We start from the raw sequence: 19,480 nt of genomic DNA on the forward strand, positions 1-19,480 counted from the left end.
GCAACTTCAGCTCCTCTAGCCAGGCTGGGATGGCTCCCAAATCCAGATGTGATAAGAATGTGAATAATCTGTAACTGCACAGCATCTTCTGTTTACAATATGCTTTAACATATACTGAGAGGTGTGAAAAACTTAGTTTCTGACTCTCAGGAAAACTCAAAAACCTGACTCCTCCCAGACAACATGCAGGAAGCCTGACAAAACAGGATGGAAAGCAGGTCTGTCCTGGGGACGGGGGAGGAGAAGATGTTGATCAGCTCCACTCAACAAGGACAGCTTTGTGTAATTCTCTGATCATTTTCTTGGTTGCGGTTTACAATCAGTTAAAAAAAAAAACACCAAAAAATCCTTTAGTTTCCCCCCAGAACAGCTGAGAATGCACAGATCCCAGCCTTTAGGTTCAAATCATCCCTGTCAGTACAGGATTTAGGACTACTGTCAGGCAGCTGGTGGCCGGGCAGGCGTTTCCCGTTCCCTGGGCTCCCCCGGCCCTGCGCCAGTGCCAGATGCCCGGCAGGGGCCGAGCTCACCTCTAACCCAGCTGCTCCTGGCTCAGCCCACCCGGGGCCACGGGGGCCAGGACGTGCACCAGTCCTCGGAATTCACTAACCTGTCCACAACAGCTGCGCTCAAACACCAAGGGCCATTTCAAATTGTTAGTGAAAACTCAACTTGAAATTTTAAAAATAAAAAATTCAATGCAGAGGCAATGACTTTCTGGAGATATTCTTGGCTCTTAAGCCATTGTCACTCTGCCCGCTCAATAAATGTACCTTCATTAAATAGAATCTATTAATCTACGAAACAGATTGTTTTTTCAACTCTAAACCCAACTTTTCCTCTATGCACCAAAAGCTTCCAATTTGCAGGGAGCCAACAAGCCCACGGATAAAGAAAATGAGACGTTTGTGTGTGGACCTTCACCTTGTAGGTCTTGTAGATTATTCTGACTCACTTTGAGTTATACGCTGATTTATCTGCCTGTCTCAGGAGACATCTTGCTTTGTTTAAGGAGAAAGCAGTAGTTATAGAACGTGGTGCTTCTGAAGAGGAACACATAAAATGATTTTTCAGATGAGGGCACCCACTCAGCCCAGAGTCAGGTCTCGGAATCAGTGTCTAGAGAAGGGTGTGGACGGATCTTGTGCCCCACACTTCTGCTTCACCTTAGAAGAGCTGACACCATGCCATGGTAGATTACTTACCACCTGGGAAAGGATGCTGGATTTTAACTTGGGCTAACTCTGCAGACTTTCTGGCCCCCATCAGTTAAAACACTTGTGACTAGTCAGTCAGCTCCACTCATGCAAATGTATGAAATCCCACATTGTCCAGCCACATGCTCCCACAGCACCAGGGGCAGAGGAATTAGGCTCTGGGCAGCTGTTCCCAGGAATGCGTGCCTCCACGTACCCACAGGAGGAGAAGGCCCCGCAACGGACTCCAAGCGCTGATCATTTATCCCAGAAGTACAGACATCTCAACAACAGGAACTGGTCCCTCCTCGGCCCAAGGAAGGTCCCAGATTCAAATAAAAATTCATCCTTGAAGATAGATGAATCCAAGAGACACCAACCAAACAATGCGAATGTCAAGAGGAAATCCATCTGCAGACTTCTCTGAGAAGCCCTGCTCTGCCTGCAGAACAAAGGCTCCTTCTGTGGCATCAAGCAGCAGGTTTAAGAGCGGCCGGCTTCTGGCTCTGGCTACTTTTCAAAACCACAAGTACATCCAAGGGCAGCCAAGACAACAAAGCCAAGAGATACGGGTCTCAGAACGAGGAGACCAACTCCCCTTCCAGGCCTGCCTCCTGCCTGCCCTTGGCGGCCCAGGCTCTATCCTCCTCAAGGCGAGTGTCTGAGATGCTGCAGTCAGACTCGGGGGGCTGAAGCCTCCATGTGAGAAGACAGCTCAGAGGATGCCCGCAGTGGGGCCAGCCTTCTCGGGGGGCTGAGGAGCAGTGTCTGGGGAAGGCCCTATGGTAGCTGCTAGGTCCGAATCCTAGCTCAGTCACCCACGACGGTCTGATCTTAGTTGCCCCTAAACCCTGGACTATTTTCTCACCAAAAATGATGACAACACGATGCCACTGCTGCCCTTCACACAGGGTTTTGATGCTCAAACAAGATAATTTATGAGCACAGCCTTTAAGATATTTTACAACTATAAAACGTAACAGGTAATAATTCCTGAGGATATGACACATGTTTACATGACAGCTTAATAATACAAATTTTTAGGTCAAAGGGGAGACTTCCTCTGCTTTGCCTGGGACCTCGTACAGGGTGGATATTCAGTTAATATTCAATCATAATAAAGGTGACTTACTAATGATTAATGAGGTAAACATATTTGTTGGGAAAATAGCAAACTTGCAACTTATCGGAGTATTTCACAAGAGGAGGTGCTGTCTGAAGGGTTTCCCTGAGTGTAGATGGGGTACACACAAAGAATGAGTTGGGTACACATGCACCCCAGTGTTCATAGCAGCACTATTTACAACAGCCAAGACATGGAAGCAACCTAAATGTCCACTGACAGATGACTGGTTAAAGAAATTGTGGTATATTTATACAATGGAATACTATTCAGCCATAAAAAGAATAAGATAATGCCATTTGCAGCAACAAGGGTGGACCTGGAGAATGTCATTCTAAGTGAAATAAGCCAGAAAGAGAAAGAAAAATACCATATGATGTCACTTATGTGTGGAATTAAAAAAAAATGACACAAGTGAACTTACTTACAAGACCGAAACAGACTCACAGACATAGAAAACAAACTCGTGGTTACCGGGGGGAAAGGGGGAATGGAGGGAGTTCAGGATTTGCAGATACTAACTACTATATACAAAACAGATGAACAACAAAGTCCCACTCTATAGCACAGGGAACTATATTCAATGCCTTGTGATAACCTATAATGAAAAAGAATATGAAAAGGAATATATATATAACTGAATCACTATGCTGTACACCAGAAATTAACACAACACTGTAAACTGATTCTATCTAAAAAAAAAAAAAAAAAAAAAACTAAGGGGGGGAAAAAAAAAGTGGGTCGAGCTCACCAAGACGGCCCCACCATCATCATGCCAACACCAAATGTGACGAAATGGAAGGCTTTCAGACTTGACACCTGGGCAAGTCACTGTTAACTAAAGTTAACCCCTGAATTCACTATAAAAAGAAATAAGTAAGGCTGAAAAAGGCCAAAAGAGCTGACCTGAAACAAGCCTTCCCTGCCCCTGTCCCCCTGCCAAAAAAAAAAACAATAATCTTGTTAAAGGTAGGTCTAAGTAGTCTTGGGTCCCCAGAGACAGAGATACAAAACTCTTAACTTTGAAACACACACGGCCCCCAGCGTCCAGCGGCGAGTGAGCTGGAGTGGCGGGGGGCTGGCGTCACGCGGCCCCACGGGCTGTCGGAGCCAAAAGCGTACGGGAAACGCTGCTCCTCCTGCCCGCAAGCTGGGTCCCGGCACCCCAGTCACCGCCCCCAGAGCCTCAGGCTCTCATTCACACCGCTTGCCTCCAGCTCTTCACCCTCACAGACTTTCTTTGTTGATATGTGGCTTGCTCCAAAAAGGAACTGAGGCAGCTCATGATCTCATTAGGAATACTTCAGAGGCTTTAAAAAAAAATATTAAGGTACTCTGAACTCCTCAAAACTGGGAACATCTCAGGATATTTTCTAAAATGTGTCAGGAAAATAAAATACATTAACAGTAAGACTGCAGAGCGGGGGACTAGGACTTTTTATGATCCTTTGACACACAACCGCATGTCCTCAACTCAGGGTGATTCTGAAGGATGTGCATTTTTCACTTCCTGTACTCACCTCTAACAATAAGATATTTTCAGTTAAGGAAAAAAGCTGTGAATGTGGATGAATGTAATTCTGACTCAGAAACAAACCTAAATCAGCAGCGCGTGTTAAGTCTTCCACAGCCTGGACTTGAAACTCAGGACTTGTGTCCACCCCCGATAAGATCTCTTACAGAGATCTGATCTATGTCCAAGTCAGTTTTGAAGTCAAAAAGCTTTGAACTCCTGGCAGGTTGACAGCTTGGACCTTGAGTGTTTATCAGGAACTTCCTTGAGCTAGAAAGGGTGGCTCCATCACCACCTCCAGCCCCCTGCAGCTTCCCCTTGTAAGAGCTGGCACCCCGCCTGGACCTTGGAACTTCCAGGAGTGAGTTTGTGATCCACTACAGACATCTAGCTCAATACAGAGTTTAACTTAATAAATAAAAAGTGGCCGCAGGAAGCCAGGGAACGGTTTAGACTCCATATTGTGCAGCCTGGCACTTGTGCTTATTTTTGGCTGGCCAGAGGTATTTTTCTATGCTGCCTCGTAGCCTTCCTAAGAGGGAGTAGTGATGGCTCTGCTTCTGCATCCTGGCCCGACAAGTGCCAGTGATGTGACATTCATATTACCGTGCACAGCTGTGCACGCCCACAGCTACCTGCTTCCTCCGCAGGCCGCCCACCTTGACTCTGCAGAACAGAGTGTTCTGAGCCCCACAACACCCTGGGGAACCTTCTGGTCTGATGTCAGAAACACTTCAGACTCTCCAGTGCTTTCTCCAGAGAATACCTGGCTCTCCACTTATTTCCTTCTTGTAACCCTGCAATTGTGCAACTAAACCTAATTCTGAACTCTCGCCTGCCTAGCTCTTCTCTATCCTCCTCTCAACTTGCTACCCTGCAGCCGCAGGTCACCCTGCTTCCTGTCGGTTTTTTCAAACGTGTCAAACTTGCCCCCACCGCTAGTTCCTCGTCCTTGTTCTCCCAGTGCCTGGACAGCCTCCCAAGGTTCTTCTCCTCAGAGACCTGTCCACCCTGTAAGAAAAGGTGCAACCCCAACAACATCTCCAGCGTACCGCTCTCCTTCCTGCATAATCTGCAGTTGTCTTGTTTATTTATCTGTGTTTATTATCTGAGTCCTTTACTACAATGTTAGCGCTGGGGAGACACTGTTTCTGATGTCCCACTGCCGTCCTGTTACTTCACATATTTCCCCACCTTATGAAAGGGCAAGAGTAGATTACTGGAATGATCTGACAGCTAGAATGTCTTCCATGTCAGGCCAGCCCTTGAGTTAAAATACTCAGAGGAACTGGGCAGAATTTTCCTGGTGAAGCATTGGTGTTTATAAAATCAACGTACTCTAATTAATGGAGGTGCTTAGCATACAGGTATTGAACAAGTAAACGAGCTAGGATCAAAGTGGCTTTCTGTGCTACAGAGTTGGACACAAAAGGGGACACCAGGAGATACAGCAGGAGAAACCACCCCCTTCCTTAACGCATAACATCACAGATGGCCGGTCCTCTTCAACGGGAAAAGGGCTGCAGGCGTTCTAAACCCGCTCTGACAAGCTGGCTCATGACCAGGGCCACTGCAGACCCAGAGGAGAAGCCTTTACAACCGTAAGGCTTACTCACCCCAGTCCCTGGTGGAGAAGAGAAATCAAGTCCTATTCTGAAGTGTTCTGAAGCTGACTCGCTGACGCATCCACACAAAACTTTCTTTCAGCACGGGGCAGCTAAGTACAGATAACCTCGCTTTTTGAAAGTTTGCTTTGCACCACTTCGCTTTTACGAAAAGACCTACAGCTGAACCTGATTTCACTAATCAAAAGAAATCTGAAAAGGATTTTCCCTTTTGCAAAAAAAAAGGTGAAGAGCAAAAGCAGCGTTCAGTGCCCGTTTTCAGGGAGCTGTTACAGAGGCAGCGTGAACCCAGAGCAGCGAGAGCGGCACCGCCACGCTCCTTCCCCGGGACCACACGCAGCATCTCAGCATCAAGTAGCCACAGCTTTGAACTATCTGTGAGCAGCTGCGCTTTATTTCCATTTATTTTACGTATCATTAGCAAGACGCGTCCGAAGGTAAGTGCTTCTTCACTTCACACCATTTCAGCTTATGAAATGTTTCACAGGAAACGCTCTGCATAGCGGGGGACACCTGCACAAGGAGAGGCAGGTCCTAATTTACAGACATCTTGGCATCTCTGTAGAATCGAATAGATGTAGTTCATAATCTGATGTTATGATAAAGGTCATCAATCCTTTTGAGGGACTTAATTGATACAGGAAGTTGGCCTTAAAAATACTCTCAAATATTGGATGATATTAAGAAATGGTTCTTTTTTAAGACATGATAGTTTTTTACATTGTAGTTATATGTTTTAAAAATAAGAGTCCTTATCTTTGAAAGACACATACTAAAATGTTTGCAGATAAAATGAGGTCAGATTTGCTTCTCAGAGGAAGGGGGGAGGGGGAGTATAGTCAAAGCAGGCCTGGCCATGAGGTGATAAACACTGAAGCTAGTGACGGGTCCATGGGAGTTACTGAAACTATCTGCTCTCCCTTGGGCATGACATTTTTCCTAAAAAAAAAGACAATTTAAAAAAAAACCTCTTTAAAACAAATCAGTTTCACTTGTGAAATGAAAGAAGTCACCTGAAGGTGAAGGTTTCGCCTTTCCAGTCTTGCAGAGGGTGCTCCTGGACGACGCCCTGGCTCAGAGGTGAGCTCTGCCGTGGGGACTTGGCATGGGGGAGGGTACCCATGTGACTGAAGTTATCACAGGACCTTATGGGAGGAGGGCCCTTCTTCTTCCGTGGAAGGGTGCCGTGTATGGACACGTCTTGATAGGCATCTGTGCGATGCTCAACGAGAGGTGACTTGCTGCTCAGAAGGTCCATGGACGAGGCCAGGGGGAACTGGTGATTCACTGGCATGTTTCTGGGAAGGCTTGCGAATTTTCCCGCAGCCATGATTCTCAACTCTAAGGGGGAAAGAAAAGAGTGAAGGTATAAATCTAAGAAAATCACAAGATCTGATTTCCTGCTTACAAAAGGAAATGGAAATACACCACATAACAAAAGAAAACGTTCAGAGAGAGTCAAAGGACAAACACTGGGTGGCATCACTAGTGAAATTTAACACGCGGGCAAGTTTACCCATCTCCTTTTTTTCATCCTACGGAAGGATTCTCCTGGGTGGGCAGCAGATCCGTCGATGGAAAAGGGGAAACACATTTCAGGGACTTCAGAGGCACATGAGCCATTTTATTACTTCAGATGAGTGAAGTGGATGGAAAAGCATGACTAACAAAAAAGAACACTGAGGAAAGACTCAAGGTTTCAGTACTGAACGCATTAGAGAAAAAGGTATAAAGATATCAGATAATTAGCTGCCGAATTTCCACCACCCTGAAAATGATGAGAACAGGCGGAGATTACTGGAATTCCTCAGCTGCTAGGAGGCCTTCAGGGCCAGACCAGCCCCTCAGTCATGCTACCCTGAGAGACGGGACAGACTTTTTCTGGCAAAGACCTGGTGCTTATAAAATAAATCCATGTACGCTAATTAACGAAGACGGCCAGGGTCAGGGGTCCGGAGGTGAGCCTCTCCTCCAGACACCCGAGGGCTCAGCTGGAGAGGAAAACCGCTGGGGTGGGGCCTCCAGGCACACTGTCCCCAGAGGGGTCAGGGACCCGCCTGCCACCAGCAGGAATAGGCAATGTGTGCGGGGGCCTGTACAGTCAGGGGAGAGTGGGATGGGCAGAGAAGGAAAAAAGAAAAAAAGGGGGTGGGGGGCATGGAAAGAAAAGGAAGGTGCTGTGTGCACAGTGGCCCAGACAGCTGGTCCCTGCTCTGACCACTAGTAGAAACGTTCACCTGAGCAGGGTCCGCGCCTCCACCCCCTGAAAAACAAAGTACGGTGTTGATCTGGGCCAAATTACATGGCATTTTTAAGGCTAATACATCGAGGAAAAGAAACACAAGCCCGAGTAAAAATTAGGGCCAGTCCCTGGAGCACAGGACCCAGAGTCCGCACCCCCAGTCACAGCACCAGACTGGCCTGGCGGCACAGCCAGGGATAAGCCCACAGCGCTGGCCTCCCCCGAGGCTGTTCGGGAGAACACTTGGCCCCGCAGTCTGTTCTCAGGCCCTGCGGCCCCCGTTCCTCACAGACCGCCCTTTGCACTGCGAGGGGAACGGCTCCGAGTGAAAAGCGTCACTCGGCAGCACAGCTGCAGAGTCAGCTCCACACAGGAGCCGGGGACTCGAGGTGGGGCTTGGAGACAGTGCAGAAGAACAGAGCCCCCCAGGAGCTCGCCGTGGGGCGGGGGGCAGGGTGAAGACAGCAGGGTCTGCGAAGGAAGCAAACAGCAACAAACACACACACAACCCGCTGTTCCCACCCGCGACAGACACAGTGCTGGGAGCTGGGCGGCGGGAAGAAGACCCTTCACTCAAGGCGTGTAATCCCGACCCAGTCCTCGGTCCTTTGCCAAACCTGGTCATCCTGGGGCCTATCTGCTCCACGTCTAACTGAGACCACACAGAAGGCCAGGCTCCTGGTGGATGCATAACAATGGGCTGTGAGTCCCCGCGTGGGCCCCCCCGGGTCTGGCCAGTACCTGGCACACTGTCAACACTTGCTCAACGTTAATCATCGTTATTAAAAAAGAAACCGAACTCCCTTGCCCTCCCTGCCTGATCACTGACGTAAGCCGACTCGGGTCCCCTCAGCTACACAAGCACACCTCACAGCTACAAACCTCACCTGTGCAAGCTATCAGCGCCTTCTGTCTTCACAGACAGGCCCGGATTGTTTCCAAGGACCTGGAGGAGAGGCCCAGAGCCCCTCCCCCGCCCAAACCTCTTCGTGTGCAAAGGCCCACAGTGCTGATCACATCTATTTCCAGGCTAGTCCATGGACAAGAGTCACCCAGCTCCAGTGTCTCCCCCAGCCTGTTTCCTCTCTGCTCACCCAAGATCTATCTAGATTTCAAGGTTGAGCCCAAGTGCTGGAGGATGCCCTTCAGCAAGTCATCCACACCTCAGCTTATTCTCAAGGGAGGTTAACTCCTGCCCTTCCTGCTTCCAAATCAACAAATATTTAAGTGCCTCCTCCAGATAAGATCCTCAGAGAAACGAAGACGCAGAAGCCCCTGCTCTGACCACGAACCTAAAGAGAGAATCCAGCTGACACCTGGGTGGTGCGTGGTGAATCCACGTGTAACTTACAGTCGGCCCCCTGCATCCGTGCCTCCCCCACATCCAGAGCCAACCAGCCGCAGACCACCTTCCGTCATTTTTACTGCCGAAAAATATCTGTGTTTAAGTGGACCCGTGCAGTTCAAACCCGTGTTGTCCAGGGGTCAACTGTCACATAACTCATCAGTGGGCCCCTTAACGTGCTGGAGGGAAGAACAATTCGTTTTGACCAAAGGACTCAAGGAGGACCTGAGAGGGCATCTCTGGAGATGAAGGATTTTGACAGGCTGAAAGCTGCAGGGAAAAGCCTTCCAAGGGGATCTGATGACGGCAGGAGGTGCCCCCCACAGGCTCAGGAGACTGAGCCGTGCGTGTGGCTTGACTGAAGTTAGGAAGCATTTCCTGGAAGCAGCACAGCTGAGTACCAGATCGGCAAGTCTTGAAGGAGGTGCTGAGGTGTCTGGACTTGGCGGTCAGTGCTGGGGAAGCTGGGGAAGGCAGGGACCGGATCCAGTCTGGGCCTGGGCACGGAGCTCTGGTAACTCTGGAGGGGAGAGAAGGGAGGTGGGGAGGTGGGCCATGACGGCAACAGGCCAGCAAGGAGTGATGGAGAACTCGGACCCGGGGCATGGCCAGGGGAAGGCAAAGGAAGGGCAGTGAGGGGCTAGAAGCTCGAGGCTCTGGCTGGGAGGAAGCAGGCCACAGCCATGGGGGGTGCTCTCCTGTAACACGCGAGGGCGGGAGCTGCTGCGTGAGGGACCAGCAGGACCGCTGGGGCTTGCAGGCTGGATGTCGGTGTGTGCAGGCAGGAGCTGGGCCAGGATTCAGGTTTTTAAGAGTCATCAACACAAAGGGAACATTTAAACCCAAGAGTAGACCCCTTAGCTTGTTATTATCAGATGTGATAACAGATGTAAAAGTGCCTCTTAAACTGTCAGGAACCATTCACTATGCATGAATTACATCCCTGCTCCCTCGCACCTTGGCTGCTTCAAGTCCATAAAGACCAACGCAAAGGGTGAGTTCTGAAACTTAAAGCAGCGGTTCTCAATCTAGCTGCACCTGAGTCCTCGGAAGCTTTTGGAATCCCGGCACCCAGGCCACGGCCAGACCAATGAAATTACAACCTGGGAGGGTAGGACCCTGGCATCAGTCTTATTAAAGCTCTCCAGTATTGCTCAGTGCGGAGCCACTAGGTAAGCGAGTCTCTTTGGTACAGAGCAACTGACACTCAGATGAGTTTCTGGGTATTCTCTGAGTAGAATGATGATGAGAAAGTATCACTCAGCCAACAGAAGCGTTCCTTCACTCTTCTGTTTAACACATGATTAGGGAGGGCCTCCTATGTGGCGGGCACTGTGCTGGGTGTTGAGGACAGTGTCAAACGATTGTCCTCATGAGATTCCTACTCAATGGAGGAAGCAGACAGTAAGTAATGTGAGTAAGTAATGTGATGTAAGTATGATCATCAACATAAGTGTTGATGATCCCAGTGCTTTGGGAGGGGGATCTAGATAAATCTAGCAGCCAGGAAAGGCTTCCCTGAGGAAGGGTTGCTGACCTGAAGGATGTGAGGCAGAGTTTAATAACTGGAGGGAGACAATCATCCCAGCTGAAGCTTCCTCAGGGTTCTCAGCTGCGGCTAAGTTGGAAATACACAGGCCAAGCTCTCCTCTAAAACTTACTGCCTCTCACTTGGGACTCTTCCCCATTAAAATACAGTCTTGCCCTATGTCTAGTCACTTGGAAAGACTGGCTCAAGCTTGGGCCCTAGGTCAAGCTTGAATCAATCCAATAGTAGGGGAGATGGGCGCCAGGCAGAGATATAACTTAAAAAACAAAAACCCAAAACAAACAAAAAACCCACTAAAGTGGGGCAGGGGACGGAAGGGAGAATTACAGGTGGGAGAAACTTATTTGCAGTCTGTTGGTCGCTGTTTCCAACTTGAAATTTATTTACCTTTAATTTTTCTAGACTCCAGAAACCTGGGGGAAATCCAGGAGTGCTAACGCGTGGAACTGAGGTTCAAGGTCTGTACCTCCCACTGGGACAGAGACGCCACTTGGCACATCTGACCACTGGGCAGAATCTAAGCGTGTGTTATGTAGATGGGATCTCAGAGAAGCAAGCCCCTTCTCTTTTTCCAGAAAAGGAAAATAACTGTTCATTCACTCAATATACATTCTCAGAGGGCTTACAATGTACGAGAGCTGAGGATATAGCAAAGTAGATAAGGTCCTGCTCTCACGGAGTCTGCACTGTGATGGGGGAGGCCAACCAACACAGACAAGAAAACAAAGCAGGTATTACTCCGGCAGGAGGCGCCCTAAAGAATGTGAAACAGGATAAAAGGAGAGAATATACTTGTTGGGGATGGAGGGCTATTTTAGCCTCGGGTGGTCTGGGAACGCCTCCCTGCAGAGGTCACAATGACATAAAACCTGGAAAAAGAGAAGGAACCAGTCAGGAGAGGATCGGGGTCTTGAGGTGGGAAGATGTCACTGAAAGAACAGTGGAGACTGGACTCATCTCCAGTTTCTGGCTCCCATGATGTCTCCACTTAGAGATGTTTGTTTCGATGTTCGCAGTCATCGTGTACTTTTTACCTACTGTATGATTTTTTTTTTCAATCAAACATGGTGTGATTCAGAACCTAGGCTTTGAAGTAAGACATTCACAGGTTCAAATCCCTATTCTGCCATTGATTTGCTGTGTGGCCTGGGACGGGTGACTCAACCTCTCTGACAGTCAGATTCTCATTTGTGAAAATGGGTTAACAACACCTATTTCACGGGGTTGTTGTGAAATGTAAATAAAGTCGTTCAGAAAGCATTCAAAAAACAGCAGGCCTCTTCTAAGCAGGGTAGGGACCACGTCCGTCTTGCTTGTCATTGTGTTCCTACCACAATGAGTTCACAATTGAAGTCATTGCTTCTAAGGAAGACTGTAGCCAGGAAGGATGAGGAGGGGAAATGTTTTAAACCTAGAGCAACAGAGGTAACCACACCAAACCACACAGGACGCGGACACAGATACATTCGGGCACACCAAGTGAGCCCTCACGCAGTCTTTAAAAGAAAAGCCCAGGTGAGACTTTGGCCATCTGACTTCACCTCGCTCTGCCGTGAAGGTAAACAGACACAGTGTCCTGACTCAGTCTAATGCCCGATCTTGAAATTATACAAAGGTCAAAGACTCCACATCTTGATATGAAAATGAGACCTGTGTGAATGTTCACAGAGCTGAAGAAATCTCGATAGGGATGCGAGTAAGCCTGACACACTCCCAACCCACATGCTACCTTCCTGATCCTGGCCAGTGCTGTGCTTCCAAACGCTTGTGAACGGCGGGGGCTTTACAAGGACGTCTCAAATAAACTGATGATCACGTGCAAGCGGAGGCAGAGATAAGCAGCTCACTTGTTTGGACTTTTCTATTTTACTTCTGAAATGAGACATTCTCAAGTTAAACTCACAGATGGTCACCTGATGGGGGCTATGAGAACTTTCTAGCATACTTGGAACTCTGGGAGTGTAACCACCCCTGCTGCCCTACGATGACCATAACAGACAATTTACAATCCAGATCTGCAGTTTTATATCTTTGCCGCATTAGACAGGAAGAGGCGCTGGGAAAACCACACATAAAATTGGCTCATCCACTCAGAATGAAGTTTTGCTTGGGTATAGGAATCAAGAGTATCCCTTTATTTTGAAGTAAATTATGAAGTCTAGCCAAATGATTGAAGTATGAATAATTCTTCCACGGGTTGTATTTCAAGCAACACAGCATAGGATCTACATAAGGTTCTTAAGACTAACATCCCTTGACAAGCAGTCCTTTCTATATGAATAGGAGATTGAGATCTTGGTTAGTCATTCCTAGAAATGCCGGGCCTCTCAGGCAGTTTAGGGAAAGCTGGAGTCAGAGAGTGAGGGAGCCGTTGGATTGGCAAGTTGTTTACGTTACATTCCATACGTCCGTCCTCTTGCACACTGGCGTACAACCACTTGGCCTGTGGCTTCCCGATTATTAACTGGGCAACCCCTTCCCAATTCTGAGTCTCTCTCTGCTGAGCCCGGCCCCAGCGCCGAGGCCTCCCCCTTCCTCCCCTTCCTCCCTGATCTCGCCTCGCTCCATGGCAACTCGCAGAGATTATCCGCTCTCAGACTGACCTTCTCTCCGCCAGTGTATTTTCCTTGGAGAGATCTGTGCAGCCTTGGTAGATAAGAGTCAAGGTTTAAAAGAATCTCTGATTGCACGGCTCTACTTTCTATCTCCGCTAATAGCCATAGGTGGAAGCAGACACGAGGTTAGGTAAATGATCTTTCACCTTCGCACCTTGCTTCAAGCGAGTTAATACCAAACCCGGAGTTTTCCAGCCCACGAAACCCCGGCCACGACCCACTGTGTTCCCCACGAAACACGCCGCCTCGCCAGCTGCTTCGGAGCCCAGTCGACTTCTCCCCGACGAGTGTCTACACCTGACCAAACTTTCAAGTGGCGGCAGCCTCGGCGGGTAAGGAAAGATGGGCTGAGATGGAACCTCCTTCCTGTTGCGCCCACCGTCCCTCCCCTCTCGGGCGCAGAGACACAACCAACTATTCATTCTTTCTCAACAAAGGGAGAGAGGGAGGGAGATGTTGTCAGCAGTTACAGGGCGGGCTCCTTCGCTTTCTTTGCAAACTTTCCAAGAGATTAGTGGAGAAACTCGCCTCCGGCAAGCCCAGGGCTTCCAGCCGAGCCCCTTGGCCCTCGCGTTCCCCCACCCCCGCCAGTCTCCGGGCAGAGTGAGAGCGGGGAGGCGCGGCTGGCACGCAGGGGGCCGGGAGAAGCCAGCGCCCGGGAAGATGCCGCTCAGGAGCAGAGCGCCGAGATGCTCGCCGCAAATCGCAGGGCGCCCTTCGCCGCGGCCGGGTCCGGGGAATCCCGGCCGGTTCAGAGGCTCCCAAGGGTGCAAGCCCCGTCCCCAAGTTCTCCCCTCCAGCCCCTAGCCGCCAACTCGGCGAGGGTGAGGATGGGGCCCCGCCGTCCTTCCTTTCCCCATAGCCTAACGTTGGCCAACAAACTTCCCAACCCGTCCTGCAGGGAGACGGGCGGCACCCCCGAGGGGCGTGCGGCGGAGACTCACCTCCCCGCGCGGCGTGCGGCCTCTCCGGCTGCGGTCAGACGCGCCGCTGCTGCTCCCGGAGCGGCAGCCGCTCACGACCCTCGGAGCAGCCCGTGCGCCCGGCGGCTCGGCCTCGGGCTCCCGCCCCCGCCCCGCCCCCGGCAGCTGCAGGCGCGGCTCTGAGCCGGCGGGAGGGCGGCGCTCCCGGCCCTCAGCCGGTGATGTGCGGCTTCGCGGCCCCACCCCGGCCAGCCTATTCGCGCCGCCTCGCGGAACGTCCCCGCACCCCCCACGCGGCGTTTACGGGCGCTGACCTCGCCGGGCCCTCCTCCGCCGGGATTTTAGGGTTTGGCTCTCCTCGCACCTCCCCGGGAAGCCAGTCCTCAAGTGTAGATCGACCGCTTTCTCGCCGTACCCCTCAGGAGGGAGAACCCCACCAAATCCACTCCTCTCCCCTCCCCACATTATTTAGTTACCCAGCAGATCTGCTTTGCTTGTCTGCAAACACCTGGCTGGCTTTCAGTTTAAAGGGGTTTGATAGGGCAAAGGCCCAAGTAACCACGAATAGCCAGGCCATGGGAACAAGCAAGTCAATCACACTCACCTGGATATACTGAAAGGACAGTGGGAGGTGGAAGGGGGCACTTCAGTGCTAGATGGTTTGGTGGGATAACAAATTGCAACCATGTGAAGGACTTAGACCATCAGATACCAAGACCTATTATAAAGCCATAGAAGCTGTGGAAATAGGCATTGGCAACAAGGACAGACAAACCAATGGAGAGTTCAGAAACAGATCTACGTTACATGGTGATTTACAGCCAAAGATGCCGAGGTAATGCATTGGGGAAAGAGTGATCTGTCTCTTGGGTAAATGATGTTGGACCAGTTGAACACCCACATGGAGAAAAAGGAGAATCTTGACCCCTACCTTACACCATACAAAAAAAAAAAAAAAGATTCCAGAAGAACTTTAAATCTAACTGTAAAAAGGTAAAACAATACAACTATCCAAAATAAATATCAAAAAATATCTTCATGACCTTAAGGTAGGAAAGACTTATTAAACACATACAGTAGTAATCATAAAGGAAAAAACTGATCATTAGATAACGTTAAAATTAAGAACTCCTGTTTATCCTAAGACACCACTAGTGAAAAAGCAAGCCACAGACTGAGAAAAGATAGTTGCAACACATACATCCAAAAAAAAGACTTGTATGTAGAATATATAAAAGATGCTTACAAATCAGCAAGAAAAAGGCAGAAAAATCCAACTAGAAATAGCAGAATATTTCAACAGGCATTGATTTCTCAAGAGGTGATAAACAAGCATTTCTCAAAAAAGTCAAAAAAAATATGAAAATGTTCTCAGTTATCACAGAAATGCAAACTGAAGTTGCAATGTGATCTCCCTTCACACCCACCAGAATAGCTAAAATTAGAAAATTCTGTACACACTTTAGAAATCTGTTTAGCATTACCTACTAAAGCTAACACTTGGTCTGTGACCCAGCAATTCCATCTCTAGTGTATACCCAACAGAGACAGATAGACATACTCACCAAAAGATGCGTGTGGCATCTCTTTCTATCAGCCCCAAAGCAACCACCCGAAGGTCCATTAACAGAAGAGAGAAACTGCGGCATACTAGAACGAGTGAACTGCTGTACTCAACAGGACGCAGAGTTCTCATAAATACGTCGAGTGAAAGAAAGTGGACACAAATGGGCATATGCTATGTAACTCAATTTATGGAAACTTAGAAACAGTCAAAACATGTCTCTGAAGTTAAAGGCGAAGACAGTGGCTATCTTGGGGGTGGGTAGTGATGGAAAGGGAACCCAGAGGAGGCCCCAGGTGCTGGTTACACAGATGTGTCCTATTTAACAAAATTTAACTACCCCTCATTTTGCAAGAATTGATTAGTTTGTGCACTTCTCTGTACGTATGTTTTACTCCAATAAAACGCTTTTTAAATTGTGCCATGTTGGTATATTTTATATAATTTTCAATCTCCTAAGAAAGAACTACTGGCAAGTCTGCAAGATTCTAAGTGCAGCATCCGTAAGAATCAGTTCCCACCTTTCCCTTACGGGAGCTGTTGTGGCTTGGGCTTTATCTTCCCTACCTCATTGGAAGCACAAGGGTTGATTTTTGTTAGTTATTCCCAGGGTGCTTAACACAGTGAACGTCAAACAGAGCAGCTGGCATAGTTCCGAACTGAATTATTAGAAATGCATTTACTGATTTGCTGCTGCTCTGAAGTGTCACTGAGAACTGTGGTGAAACTTAGGTTTTTCTTGATTTTCAAAGTTCTCTGAGCACCTACTACGGGTAAAGTTTTCACTAAGTGAAGTACCATGGCGAGGTAGCAACAAAGACCAGAAGACAACTCACAACCAGGGAGGCTTTGGGCAAGCCACTGTTCCTCTCAGTCCCTGCATTTCCTCATGAGTGAGTGAGTAAAGAAGTGTTAGGAGTCAAGGAAATAACAGATGTGAAAGTGCCTGGCACATAATAGTTCTCATTCATTATTACTGGAACCTATGACACAGGCTGTCGTTTGTCTTCACGCTCCCCTGTGAGATAGGAGGCATCGCTATCCCTATTTATATGGGCGGAAACAGACTCAGGAATCAGGAAGTTCGTCATTTCAACAAATTCTTTCAGCAAACATTTGTTGTAAGCCTACTATGTGCCAAGATCCACAGCTAGTGAGAAGCAGAGTCAGAATCAGAATTAGATATTGAATTAGAACTTCAAGTTCAGTGGTCTTTCCACCACACCACAACTATTTTCACATTCGTATCCCTGGTGCCTAGCACATAGTAGGTGCTCAATACATTCATGGATGAGTAATAGGGACATTTTAATATAATCTTTTGATTAGGTAATATGGTTTATATATTACACATGGCTCACAAGTTATATAGATATGCACACACACAGCATTTTATATATACATGAAATGGCGTACAGTGAAAAATCTCCCTCTTAGCTCTTTCTCCCATCTGCCAGACCCCTTCCACCATAGGTAACCACTGCTTTTACTATATGTGCCTGCCAGCGGTTTCCAAGCGTGTGTGTGATTCCCCACCCCTACACAAAGTAATGTACTATATCCATAGTTCTCTACTTTGCTTTTTTTTTCTTCACTTAATATATATCTTGGAGATTTCCCTGTATTCGTGCACAGTATTCCTTTGAAGAGATGTACCATAATTTATTCAATCAGCACCCTTCTGATGGGCATTTAGATTGTTCCCAATCTTTTCCTATTACAAACAATACTGCAGTGAATAGTCTTGTACATACATCATTGGTATCTGTAAGCACACCTGTAAGATAAATTTCCAGAGGTAAAATTGCTGAGTCAAAGGTATATATATGCTTTTGTAATTTACGTAAGTAATGCCAAATTGTCTTCCACAGGGATTGTACCAACTTAGACACCCCAGCAATAGAAGAAAATGCGTGTTTCCCCACATCCTTTTTAGAAGGTGTTATTAAACCTTTGAATTTTCGCCAACTTGATAAGTAAAATATAAATTTTAGTGCAGTTCTCTTATACTAAGTGACACCTTTTCATGTTTAGCAACTATTTGTTTTTCCTTTTTGGAATTTGCACCTCCATTTTTCTATCCACTTGTAGGTCTTTTTATTATCAATTTTTAGGACCTCCTTCCATATTAGGAAGCTTAGCTCTTGTGGTATGAACTTCAAATATTTTTTCAATGATAATATCAAGGAAAAGAAGTGATATATGTAAAGCCCTGTTATTTTAGGATGCTCATTCCAGGAGCCATGTGGGATGAATAAGAGACGTGAGAGCCAAGGAGGGACGCTGGTTAGAGCTATGGCGGTAGCCTCACAGTCACGTGGCAAGGGCTCTGACGAGGCTGGTGGCAGTGGAAGTGGAAATGGAAGTGAAGGACCAAAGTTATTACCAAGAAATAATTGGCAGGAGGAGTTAATGATTAGCAATGACAACAATGACAATACAGCAGCCACCGCTGATTTAGGAGTAACTACAACCCAAGTACTATGCAAAGTGCTTTGTAAGCTTTAAGCCGCGAGCTGGTGCTACTATTGCCCCCATTTCACAGATGAGAAAAGGGAGTGCCAGCAGTGAAGGGACTCACGCAAATTCACACTAGATGTAAGTGGCAGAACCAAGGCTAACCCCAGCTCTCTCCGACCCAGCTGCCTGGCAGAATGAAGGAAAATGACCAGAGGTCTGCAGTCTGAGCACCTGAGTAATGCCTGGTGACAGATGCAGAAGAAGCCCGAGCACAGCTGCCTCTGGCTAGAGAGCAGCATCCTCACTCCTAGGAACACTGAGCACTTCTCAAAGCCTTTCATGTACATGATCACTCTTCCCACAATGTCTCTGTGAGTCAAAGGGGGGAGTATCATCCCCATTTTACTGATGAGAAGACTGAGGCACCAAGAAATTAAATAACCAACCCCAGCTCAGATGTCATTCTCCAGGAAACCTTCCCTGAAACCCAGAACAGAGCAGTTTCTTTGGTTATATGTGTTTTATAGTCTCCTTTTCTTCCTGAAAGTTGTCACAGTTCATTGATTTCTGTTATTTTTAACATCTGTTGTTCTGTGGTCTCTAAGATCCATGTCTGGTTTTGCTTTTGCTTTGTTCCTACTTTGGGGTACATAATTGGCAGGCAGTACATATTTGCTGAATGAATGAATGAGCTCCAGGCCTCTAGACCCTTTGGCTTTTCATCTTTCTACTACATCATAAAGCTCCCTATAAGCTAAATAATATAGCTGTGCTAGGAACGATTTTAGGGTTCAAATTTCTTTAAGTCTACAGGCAGCTTCCACATTAATGTTTAGACAGGGAAACCCTGGACTGCTTCACCCAAAGAGACATATGAAAGGACAACACAGCCAGTGAGATGGACTTGAAGTCTTCTGGGCGGTGCACGGGGCTTTGTCGGGGAGCGCTCACCCTGGAGTTGATCCCCTCCTGCCACAGAGTAATTTGCTGAGCCTCACCCCGTAACATCATTACTTAACAGGTAGCTGGGGCACACATTGGGCAAAATGCACTTTCAGGAAGAGTAAGTCCTAAAATTTCAGCTTTGCCAGCTCTACGTGGGAACAAGCAAGAAGCAACAGATGCTTAAGCTATCATCAATGAAGACCGAACAGAAAATCTGAACTTGAATAACTGCAGACAGAGAGACTGAGGATCCCCTGTGATCACCACATAATACACCACTGACTCAAAGAGGGCAGCTCGAATACGGACCAGAGCAGCAAATGTGGTATTTCCTGAAGCCTGACCCTCTAGCCTCCTGGCCCCTGAAGAGCTAGCCGTGG

The 19,480-nt window shown here is 47.9% G+C and overlaps 1 protein-coding gene across 4 annotated transcripts in view; it reads right to left on the reverse strand.

Moving 5' to 3' along the window:
• BCAR3 (BCAR3 adaptor protein, NSP family member) overlaps positions 1 to 19,480 on the reverse strand; it is a 221,031-nt gene that overhangs the window by 89,323 nt on the left and 112,228 nt on the right. For 3 of the 4 annotated variants that reach the window (XM_074369969.1, XM_074369971.1, XM_074369970.1), the window contains one exon: positions 6,471 to 6,798. In XM_074369969.1, the coding sequence (XP_074226070.1) occupies positions 6,471 to 6,787 (317 nt within the window). In that variant the 5' untranslated portion in view covers positions 6,788 to 6,798. Of the gene's footprint in view, positions 1 to 6,470; positions 6,799 to 14,152; positions 14,312 to 19,480 lie in introns of those variants that run through there. The other variant, XM_074369968.1, reaches the window with a different exon arrangement.

This window comes from Camelus bactrianus, chromosome 9, assembly GCF_048773025.1.
Source record: "Camelus bactrianus isolate YW-2024 breed Bactrian camel chromosome 9, ASM4877302v1, whole genome shotgun sequence".
Lineage (NCBI taxonomy): Eukaryota > Metazoa > Chordata > Mammalia > Artiodactyla > Camelidae > Camelus > Camelus bactrianus.